Here is an 11,830-nt window from a genome sequence, read left to right on the forward strand (position 1 = left end):
CCTTTGAAACCGAGTTACGTGAAGTGTTATTAAGTTCTTTCTCTTATGAAGACCAAGAAAAGTTGTGTGGCTTTTTGCCAAGCCAGAAATAAAATTGCAGTAAATGAAATATTTGACCAGAACATTGCCTGTATTTTATTTAACCTTGAATCTTCAAATTAGGCTCCAGATCTTCAGAGCAAGCAGATATGCAGAGTCCAACTCTGGCTAATAGACCAAAAATGGTGGCACAGGGAATATGGATGTGAGACACACTGGTTTCAGTCCAAAAGTGGAATCTGGTGCCTGGTTTAAGATCACCTAATAGCTACTGCCAGGTGGGATAAAGGGCTGGAAGCCCAGTGATGCAACACTAAAACATAGGTACACTAATATTAGTTACTTTATATTCAGCAAGTTCCTAAATAAAATCTGAAATGCTGGGTTTAAGCTCCATGTTAGTCAAGCTTTCAAGAACTGGCCATTGAATTTTATAAAGTCACACAAGAGGGACTGATCTTTATTTCCAACTACATTAATTTTTGGCTCTGGTAAGCAAGTTGGCTTTTTGTGTTGCTGATACAAAGCAACCAACTTAAAACAAGGTTTTGTACTTCCTCTGGAGGGAATGGTAAGTAAATATAGCTGTTAAAATACAAATATGAAATAGACCTAAAAACCAACTTGTCACATACACATTATAAAGGACTCCACCAAAATAATTCAGAAATTGTGCTGCAGACACATATCAAACAGCATCTTAAAGAGATGTTCAACTTCTGAATATGACTGTTACCAACAAGGAGCCACTTCACATCCATCCCTGCACTCAGTACAGTTAAACTGCTCCACAGAAGCACATTCACAGGACCAGAACTTGATTCTGGTATTCAAAATCTCAGCTGTAGCTGAATTGCCCAGGAAACAGCAAAACTGGTATGGAGGGGGCAAGGAGGAGAAAAAGAGGTAAACTGTTTTGTAAACTGAAGTTTCTTGGCATTGATACAGGCAGACAGCTAATCACTAACAGGATTCACCTGGCATCTCTAGCACCACAACTTCCAAAAAGGCCAAGTTTATCCCTAAGCTGGCAGTAAAGCACTGCACACTAAAATGTTGTCATCTGCTCAAATTCCTGATCCCCTCATCTTCCATTAGGATTTTCCCTGCCTTGAACATTTTAACTGCACTGTCAGTTAAACTGGGATATTCCTCACCCCAATTCTTTCAAAGAGAAAGAACTCAGTATTTCATTTGAGTACCAAAATATTAAGATTTTGTTTCCTAATATTCCTTTAAAAAAAAATAAAAAAATCCTTATCTACACTTCTATTCCAGATTATTCAATAAAAAACCTCCCAGGCTAATTACCTGTTTGTGTAGGTGCTTGCAGCAGTGCTGATAGGTGAAACATAATTCTGAAGTACAGGACAAAACAGATAGTTATTTATATTGAAATGCATTGGTAGCAAGTTTAACAGGCTTGCTATCAAGTAGACAGAAGTGACATCTTAAGTCAGGTAAATTTCAGTTGCTCACCTTTTATATTTCTGTTGTTCTGGGTGCTCCAACACAAGTCTTCCTTAATTTTTAGTTGATAGCTACGAACTGTTTGGCATCAAAAGGATGTGATCACATTTTGTCTAGCATTAGTCTTGCCTGTGACAAGCTACTCCATTTAAATAGACTTTACTTTGCACAACCCTGGCAGACAGCATTCATTACCAAAGCTGAGCAAGTTATGAAAAACGTGATTTATTCTGTAATTTTTGGCTCTCTGTTCAAGATACCAAAGCAGATAATATATCTCTATTAATCCTCTTTGGAAATCTTCAGACAAATTCACTCATGTTTAGAGCTCACTCAAAACCTCTCGAAAGAAGTTAGCAGCAAATAAGCTCTGCAGGAGCCTTAGCATGGAGGTGAAATCTGTTCACCGCCTACGTTTTTTCTGTGGAGCTCATTTCATTATCTGCAAGAACCATCAAGCACTACACCACATAACTCGTTTCCAGACTGGTCTGCCAGTCTGTTTAAGTCCCTATGTTTCAGTCTGCCCCCTTAAACAAACTTCAGGGGAAAAATTAAAACCAGGTTTTCACAGGACAGTATTTCAGCAATAAATTTCCTCATGTGAAGTTTCATCAGCAATTGCGGGAGAATATAAAAACCCAGTAAGTTTTAAATCTGTGACCCTGTCCAAGCACTGCTTCTGTGAAGTATTGTAACAAAAATGGTACAAAAGTGATTTTTAGATTGAAGTGTATAAGTTGAAACTAATCACATGTGAACTAAGCCCTCAAAAATGCTAGAGGGTGTGACTGAAACAGAAAGGTAGCCAACCAAAAAGGGAACATCTACAAATCAAGAAACTAACCGAGTGTAAAAGGGTAAAAAAACCACAACAAGAAACACCCAAGAAAACTAATACCCCGAAACAGAAAAACCCAAACCATTACATTCCACCACTTGTGCCATACTAAAAAAAAAGCAAAAAAAAAAAACCCATGAAAAACACTTCAAATTCAGCATTAAATCGAGTAAGAAAGGAATCTAAATTACAACAAATTGCTGCTTCTTAGCACTATAGCTTACAGAGCTCAGCTCTGCTCCAGACTCTACCTGGTACTATACTCACCAAATTTACTTTCATGTGGAGCAGACAAATTTTACACTTTTAAAAGAACCTCACATAAACACTACTTCAGCCAAGGCAGTATCCCCAGTATTTCTTAGAACTGCTCCAAGGAATTAGGCCATGCACTGAAGAGAAAAAGGGGAGGGAAGGCTGATCACTTTTTAATCAATATAACCCATGTGTAATATTTAAAAATCAAGACTAAAAACAGGCATCATTTAATGTATTTTAATAGCAAACTTACAGGAACAGCACAGAAGACAGACAACATTAAAAACATGTACTTGCATGTAGGACAACTCAGTTAGAAAAGTATAGTGAATGGATGGAATCTACTGTATGATAAAAATGCTACAAACACCATTTAGTTGCCATTGATAAGAAATTTACTTGTTTAAAAAAATCCAAATGCTGGCATTGTCCAGAAAAATTTGACAGGTTTATTTATATTTTTTTTTTATAAAGTTGTTTTGGTGAACAAGTTTCAACAATTAATGTTTTTATTTTTTTGACCACATTGATTGTTTTTATGTCCCCTTGTTTATATTAAAAATCCACACACAAATGAAAATGGAAAGAAAACTTGCCAATACCCAATTCTGTCCCCTATTTTTCCACTTGCAACCATATACTTAAGGTACCTTTTAACCCCATGGAAAAAATATCTAACGTTCATTACTACCAATAACAGGAAGAAGATTTTGCTTCGAGAATGACAAACCCATCGTGGTGAGGTTTTAGGCACGCTCCCCACGTATGCGGCGTGCTAGCTGGATATCTTTTGGCATGATTGTGACACGTTTGGCATGGATAGCACACAGGTTGGTGTCTTCAAACAGGCCAACCAAGTAGGCTTCACTTGCCTCCTAGTGTGGAAGAAAAAAGGTAAGAACATTTTTACTCTCTGAGCACAGGAAAAAAAAAAGAATCATAGTTCAGAATTAAAAGTACAGTGTTACATGGCGTTAAGTGGAGGTTTTGATCTTTATCACTCACAAATATCAAAAGTTTTAGATTTTCAGAAATGAAAAGCCTCCACTTTCTTATAATATTCTCTCTAAAGAAGTGTACTGCTGCCATTTGGTAAGGACATCCTCCAGAACACAACAGAACTAATACTTCCATGGGATTCTCATGAGATAGGAAGGGGTTAAATTATTAACAGGTTAGTTAGTTTAGGAAATTCTCTTTCCAAAGGCTGGTTTACATTGTTTGAGAGCCTTGTTTGCTGCCTCTTCCAGAGTAAGAGTCATTGAGCAGCAGGTGAAATTGGCAGGTGGCAAGGAAAAGAAGAACATGTACTCCTTCCTGGCACACAGCTCAGGCACTCAGCTCCTTCCACAGATACTGAAGAGGTGGCTTAACTCAAAAATTAGCAGAAAAAGGATATACTGGGAACTATTAGAAATAAGAGAACTCCTTTAGTTCAGGAACTTCTTGAACCATCAAAACCAGGACATCAGGTCCTGTCAGGGAATTGCCATCAGACACTTGTCCCATTCCTGTACTTTCTTTGTGGCTATCTGGGGACACAGCACTGGCCCCCATTATCACAGAAGGTTCTCACCTGAGAGAATCAGGGGCAGCACAAGAACTTACAAGAACACAGTGGTTTTCCCTGTTACTGAACAGCTGCAGACAGGACTCTGAGTTAGACAGATGTGCAGTTGGACCTAAATATTCTCCTGCCTCACGTTAAATTAGCTGCTGCTAAGCCCAGCACAGCAATGGTAATTGTTTAAACACTTTTGGGTTCATATGGAATTCTAACACCTATCAACCTCCTAGGAAGCATCTTAGTGTGCCAGTATTGGACACAGAAACAGCTGGGCTGAGAAGGTGGGAATGATGGGGCTCAATTATATTGCAGTAGGATATGAGATTCCACAACTAAATTTTGTCAAATCACTATGTGGAAAGTTAAGACACCTCATCAAATATCCATGCTGGCACAAACAACATGATACCCAAGGGGTTAATTGTTTTTTCTTTATTTTACTTTTTTGAGTTTATTTTTTTAAATATGCCAGCAGAACACACTAAGAATTGTATGTGACCAAGTTCTATACCAACAAGTCCTTAATGCAAATTAAGAAATATTCAAACCAGGAGCCTTCTGTAAGTGTATTAACTACTAAATTTTAATAGGCAGTTCTACATAAAGAGACACAGATAAACCTCAGGATTTAAGAACTACCACACAGAATAACTAAAAGCAAAAGCAGCAACTCTGCAAACACACACAGGCACCTTTTGAAGCTAAGCATATGCCCAAGTTTATGGGCTCTCATGGCAATAGTCTTGGCCCCTTATCAGGTGAAATTCATTAACTAGAAAGACCATTTTGCCTGCACATCAGACAGACTACAATTACAGATACATTCTGGAACAATCTTTCAAAAGCTAAAAGAATAGTAAAGACCTGTCTTTAATTGGGAGTGTCTTTTATCACGAGAGAGAGATGTCCCCATGATAAGAACTGAGTCTTGCGGGGGGTCCTAACTTAAGATTCAGGAATTTGGGCAAGAAAGAACAATTAATATTTTTCTCTCTGTATAATCTAAATAAGTTACATAACTAACATACTAAAAAAATGTATTTAGTATCAACTACATCCTAGGAAAGCAGCTATTTCCCTAATCGTGTTTAGATGTAGCTTATTGGGCTGTTTTTCTTTAGAGGTCATTTGAGGACGCCAAGACCTCCCCATCAGGGCACCCCAGGTACCGCTTTACACGATGTTCCTTCTCCAGCTGCAAAGCTCAAAGGTGGAGGAAATTGTGTTTTTCTTGAGCACCTTAAGCACTGTTCTAACAAATCGAGGAGCTATTTTAAAAAAAAAGCATATCCAAAGCACCCCGCACAAAAACACACAGGCTCTGTAAGGAGCTGCTGAGCTGTCCCTGCGCTGTTTTATCCTATGGTACCCACAGGCATTCCCAGCACCCCCGTGGGCAGGGCAAGGATGAGGTGCGCATCCCTCCCCACCGCGCGGACCACGCCCACCGCGCCAGTCCCACCAATCAGAGGGAGCCCAGACTAACCCTGGAAACAGCCTGGCCAATGGGGGAGGGGGGCGGAGCTCCGGGGGCTCCAGGGAATCCCGGCCGGGGGGCGCTCCCAGCGCTGCCCCCGGACCCCTCGCCAGGCTCACCTGCAAAGCACCGATGGCAGCGCTCTGGAAGCGCAGATCTGTCTTGAAGTCCTGAGCAATTTCACGCACCAGACGCTGGAAGGGGAGTTTGCGGATCAAAAGTTCGGTGGACTTTTGATAGCGCCTGATTTCACGCAGAGCCACAGTACCTGGCCTATTAAAATTAAATACAATGAAAAAAAATTAAAATATTAGCGTTGAAAACATATTCTGCATCACCTTAAAAACAGGGGTCCAATCTCCAGATTGAACCAAGCACCATACACTCCTGTTTCCCCCAGGAGACCCCCCAGCTTTTACAATACAAAATCAGCTCTGCTGGCAAAGGGTCTTCTCACCACCAATCTGCGCCAACTTCCACTGGCTTCAGCAGGGATCCTTCAGGCAGCCTCCCGAGGCCTGACTTCACCAAGGGAAAAGTCGGCCAACATGCGCTGTCCACCTGACACAGCTCAGTGCAGATGTGGCAGATGTGGCAAACCACAAAGCCACCCCGAGTTCAGCTGTATCAAAGGTACCCTCCCAGCGAGGGGCCTGACAGGAACCCCGATTTTAAGGGAAAACTGGTTCTTCTCTACTGTCAACATTCACAGAACCAAAAAAAATTTACTATCTCTGTTATACTGTCAGTCAAAAGTATCCAGCATATTTCCTTCCCCATGTTAGTTTTGGTGTCAGAATGACAAATCCAGATTAGCAACATATGTTTGCAAACGTGATGTCTATCTGTGAAATTAGTACCACATTTATTTCCGTGGAAGCTTTGCCTTTTCCTGCTCCAGCTTTGTTACTTTCCTCCCAAAAGATTAATTCTGCCACACACCTAGAGCAAGAATCACAGAGTGGGTCAGGTTAGAAGGGACCACAGCGGGTCACCTGTCCCAACCTCCCTGCTCAAACAGGGTCATCCCAGAGATGGTATGTCAGGATTGTGTCCAGATGGCTTCTGGATATCTCCAAAGAAGGAGACTCCACAACCGCTCTGGGGAATCAGTTGCAATGCTCAGTCACCTCCACAGTAAAGTTCTTCCTCATGTTCAGGTGGAATTTCCCGTCCATCGGTTGCCGCCCATTGCCTCTTGTCCTGTTGCCTGGCACCACTGAGAAGAGCCTGTCTCCATTCTCTTCAGGCTCCTCAATACATTAATAAATCCCCTCTCGGACTTCTAAATTAAGCCCCCTATTCAAAACCCACTTCCTCCCAATCCACGTTTTCCCCAAGGAATACCTACACCTAGCCCAAAACCATCCTCCAAGCTGAAGCACGACTGCCACCGCTCTGCACCGAGCTAGGACTGTAAAAGATCAGGACTCGGGGGCTGTGTGACAGCTCTGCCGCCGACTCCGCTCCGCTCCGGGGGTCTCGAGGCCGGGGTTCGGGACGGGCGGTGCGGGAGCCCCGGCGCATCCGCGGGTAAGCGGCTCCCTCTGGCGGCGGCTCCGCGCCCTGCAGGAGCCCGCGCCCGCCCAGCGCCGCCGCCGGATCCAGCCCCGCGAGCGGAGCGAGGAACGCGCCGGTAACAATAAACTTGGCGGCGGCGGCGCAGCCCTGCTGCGGCCTCTAGATAACCGCGAGTACAAAATTATAAAAATTTAAAAGAACCGCCCAGCCGCTTCCGCCGCGGGGGGAGGGGTGTCGATTTTGTAGTCACCAGCACCGGAACGCCCGGAAAGGGGCTGATGACAAACGCCGGGGGTCGGTGCCGCCCTGGGAATTTCTGGTTATTTTTGCGGCTATCGAGGACCCGCGCTTGGGTTTTTTATTTTTTTGTTTTGCTTTTTTTTTTTTAGTTATTTTGCCGACAGGCGGGCGGCCTCGGGGAGCGCGGAGGAGGCGGGGAGAAGCGCTCCCCGCCTTATCGTTCCGGCGGGGTGGGGGGGGAAAAAAAGGAATATTGGGGGGGGGGGGGAGGTTGCCCGGTATCGCCCCGCGGCCGCCTCTGCGCGGCGCTGCGTTACCTGTAGCGGTGCGGCTTCTTCACCCCGCCAGTGGAGGGCGCGCTCTTGCGGGCGGCTTTGGTGGCGGGCTGCTTGCGGGGCGCCTTTCCGCCGGTGGACTTGCGGGCGGTCTGCTTGGTACGGGCCATGCTCCTGCCGACGTCGCTGCCTTACACCTGCCGGGAGGAACGTGGGCAAACGGGGCAGGGGGGAGGCGGTCGCCCCGCTCGGGGTGCGCCCCCCGCGGCACCTGCCCCCGGGGCGGGCGGCAGCGCGACCCCCGTCCCGCGCAACGCGTCCCTGCCCCGCCAGCCCCGAGCGCCGAGCCCGCGGCGGCCGAACGCCTCCGACGGCCAGTAAAAAAAAAAAAAAAAAAAATCAAAAAGCCAACCCACACCAAAAAAGGAAAAAAATTAAATTAGAAATTAAACGCCTGCCGATCGCGGAATATTAAAATACAGCTTTTTTTTTTGCCCACGAATTCAATATCAAAGCGGCGGCGGCTGAAGCCGAGCGAGCCGCACGGCAGCAGGCGCGGAGAGGCGGCTGTCGCCTCCCCCCCGCCGGCCGCCCGTCACCTGCCAAGTGTTTGCAAATACCGCCCGGCAAACATCGGGGGGCTGGCACCGACCCGCCGCTCCCACCCGCCGGAAAAACCTCCTCCGAAACTGCGGAACGGGGGCCGGAGGAGCGGCAGCCCCCGCCGGCCCTCCCCGGGCTGCCCGGCGCTCGCCGCCGCCCGCCTGCGCTCCCCGACCCGCCGGCAACCGCAGGCAACCCGGCGTTTATCGTGCGAAAAGGAAAGGGGCCGGATAAAGTGCGAGAAAGCAACAAACTTTGTTTTCGGGGGGTTGTTTTTTGGGTGCCGTCTTTCTCTTTCTGTGTAACTGCTTCCCCAAGAGCTGCCTCGCTCCCAAGCGCCTCTCACAGGCAAACTCAGCTCCCAGAGCCAGAACAAAATGGAAACAATCACGAAACGCAGCCCTAGTCCTTTCGCAAAGGAGGAAAAAATAAATTGCAAAAAATAACGCCAAAAATATCGCCAGAAACTCCAAACCATGCGGGTGCAGATGCAGGGGGAGGCAGCGGAAAAGTTTGCACTCGAAAACCAAAAAATTGCGTTGCGTTTGGGTCGTTCCTTCGGCGAATTTCTTTCCCTTTTTATTGTTTTTTATGCAATAGGAAAAAAAATATGGTCGGTGACCAGAGAAAAGAGACAAGATGGTGAAGCTGAGCAACAACTGTGGGGAGCAGGGGAAGGAAGGCAGGAGAGTTACCCTGGGCTGGCGAGCGGCTCCTCTTTGCGACCGCTTCCCAGCCCCGATCCGGGGGATGTCGGGCTGAGGAGGCAGCTAAGGGGCTGGGGAGGCCGCTGGTGGGGGTCTGGAGCGGGGGCGAGGGGAGCAGAGGGGGGCAACGACCGCGCGAAACGGGGCCGGGGGCGCCGGCGGAGGGAGCCGCTCCGGCTGCGCCGGGAAGGCGGCGCGGCCAAGGGGAACCCGAGCCGCCGCCGCCTCCCGACCCCCCCAAAAGTTTGTGGGGAGGGGGGGGGGGCGGGGGCGGGGGGTGGCGGGGCGGGGGGGGCGGCGGGCGCGGCGCCAGACTTACCCCGTCCGCTGGGCGAGCGCGGCTGCCGTGCGGGAGGGAGGGAGGGAGGGATGGAGGGCGGGCGGGCGGGCGGGCGCAGGAGGAGCCGGAGCTGCTGCGGCTGGCGCTGGCGGCGGCTCGGGGCACAATTGAAAGATGGCTGACTGGCGAGGGCCGGCCCCGCGCGCCGGCCCCGCCCCCCGCGCGCCGGCCCCGCCCCGGCCCGCGCGCCCGCCAATGGCGCACAATGGAGGGAAGGCGCGGCCCCGCCCGCGGCCCCGCCCCCGGCCCGTGTGTACAAACACAAAAGGCACGCCGCGCGCGCCGGGGGATTCCCTGTCCCCGCGTCCCCCCGCGAGGGCCGCGCTCCCACCCCCAGCGAGCCGCGAGGCTCGTCCTCGTCACCCGCAGCTGGGCTTGCTGGGCTCTTTCCGTGTGGCCAGCAGGACTAGGGGAGTGATTTCCCCCCCCGTATTCGGCAGTGGTGAGGCCACTCATCGAGTGGTGCGTCCAGTTCTGGGCCCCTCACTACAGGAAGGACGTGGGGATGCTGGAGTGTGTGCAGAGAAGGGCAACGGAGCTGGAGAAGGGTCTGGAACATTCATCTTACGACGAGCTGCTGAGGGAGCTGGGGTGTTTATCCTGGAGAAAACGAGGCTCCGGAGAGACCTTATTGCTCTCTACAAACTCCCTGAAAAGAGGTTGTAGCCAGGTGGGGATTGGCCTCTTCTCACAGGCAACCAGTGACAGGACAAGAGGAAATGGCCTTAAATTGCACCAGGGAAGGTTTAGCTTGGACGTTAGGAGGAATTTCTTCACAGAAAGGCTGATTGGACACTGGAACACGCTGCCCAGGGAGGTGGTGGAGTTACTGTCCCCTGGATGTGTTTAAGGAAGGACTGGATATGGAACTTAGTGCCATGGTCTAGTTGACAAGTGGTGTTCGGACAAAGGCAGACTCGATGATCTTAAAGGTCTTTTCCTACCTTACTGATTCAGTGATTTTTTTTTTCTTTACGTAGAAGCAAAACAAAAAAAGTTTTCCCTGTAAGCTGGCCCATCAGAGCCCACCCAGTGAGGATCTGCTCATACTTGGTCTGTAAAATGAGAGCTGAGTGTCCAGAGGGCACTGCTGGGGATACTTCTGTCTCAGAAACACACTTCAGGCACAACGGTTCACAAGGAAAATCTACTGTTCGGGAAGGAAGAGGAGCCTCATTTCCTGCATCAGTGCTGTCCCACTGTTGGGAGTTTGAAATGCAGCTATTGGAAAAGCAACTGTAAGTTTAGCAATCTCATCGCCAGCAGATTCCAACCGGTTGTATCAGCTGCCATGATGCTTAGTGAGAAAATTTGCTCTTTATTTTCTATTAATGTCAGGCTCAAAACGCCCTGGGGGAAAGTAACCTGCACTCTAATACAACTGAACAGTCACTGGCAATTGTCTTAAGCACACCTCAACCATAGAGTCAGATCCTCTGCTCACACAAACTGATGCCACCATCTTGTCTGTCATTTAGGCATTAGAAGGAGCCATATTTGATTTGCAAAATCTTTATTACAGATGATGATGTAATGCAGCTATGTGTGGAGACATCCAAACAACCTCCAGCAGCAGAAGTGGTTTAGCCATGTGAGCATTCACTTGGGGCTAATCAAACCTGACAAGAAAGAGAGTGTTATCATGGGCAGAACACCCTGCTAAGATAGATATAGTCTGCGTTAGTGCTCAGATAAAAACAACGGACTGCACTACACAGACATGACCAGACATGCCACATATACACCTCTGACCCTACGGTGAGTTTATGAGAGGTGAATGCCAGGAAACAGAAACCACAAAGGATTTTATTTATACATACAGAAGTATCGGTGGATTGATTGATATTGATAGTATTTTATTTGAGAACAGCACCTTAGTGGACACTCAGAAGCAAACTCTGCGCTGTTCAGTATTATACAGTAACAGTATTTGCAAATGCTCTGTAAACTCTAAGAGCCAGGCACCGAAATTGGCATTAATTCCCTACGCAACGCACACATCCCATGATGAGCAGCCGGAAAAGTTAAAAGAGGGCAGCACTAGTTCCCAGCCGCAAGGAGCTGCCCGGAGGTTAATAATCCATAGGCTGTCCCTGTCAGCTTTAGCTCTGCCCGCTCCCGGAGGTGCGGAGGAAGCGGCCGCGCTTGCAGCGTTCTCCGCCCGGCTGTTCCCGCGCCCTTCTCCCGCCGGAGGAGCTGCTCCGCCGCGCTCCCCGGCTGCGGGCCTCCGTGGCGGCCGGGCGCACCGAACCCCGAGGTCCCCGGCGGGGACCGGACCCCCGCGCCGGGGCTGCCGCGGGTGCCGCCGGACGTGCCCCCGCCGCCATTGGCAGGAGAGCCCTGGAATTCCATGACGCCAGGCGGGGCGGGGCGCGCGGCTGTCCCGGCCCCGGAGCTGCCCCCTCCCATAGCGGGCCCGTGTTTTCCTCCGGGAACTCGGGGCCCGAGCAAGCTCTGGTGTCTCCCGGAGGGCTGCAGCTCTGCTCCCGCCC

General features: G+C 48.9%; 1 protein-coding gene across 1 annotated transcript; it reads right to left on the reverse strand.

Annotated features, from left to right (window-relative positions):
- Positions 1-2,831: 2,831 nt before the first annotated feature.
- H3-3A (H3.3 histone A) lies at positions 2,832-9,433 on the reverse strand. The gene is made up of 4 exons (XM_088053265.1): positions 9,318-9,433; positions 7,731-7,885; positions 5,772-5,925; positions 2,832-3,483 (listed from the first exon to the last, which is right to left on the reverse strand). The coding sequence occupies exons 2-4, from the start codon at positions 7,856-7,858 to the stop codon at positions 3,355-3,357; spliced, it is 411 nt and encodes a 136-aa protein (XP_087909391.1). The 5' UTR covers positions 7,859-7,885; positions 9,318-9,433; the 3' UTR covers positions 2,832-3,354.
- Positions 9,434-11,830: the final 2,397 nt, after the last annotated feature.

Source organism: Pseudopodoces humilis, chromosome 3 (genome assembly GCF_049639895.1).
Source record: "Pseudopodoces humilis isolate 2021_Gansu_Grassland_sample_001 chromosome 3, ASM4963989v1, whole genome shotgun sequence".
Taxonomy (NCBI): domain Eukaryota; kingdom Metazoa; phylum Chordata; class Aves; order Passeriformes; family Paridae; genus Pseudopodoces; species Pseudopodoces humilis.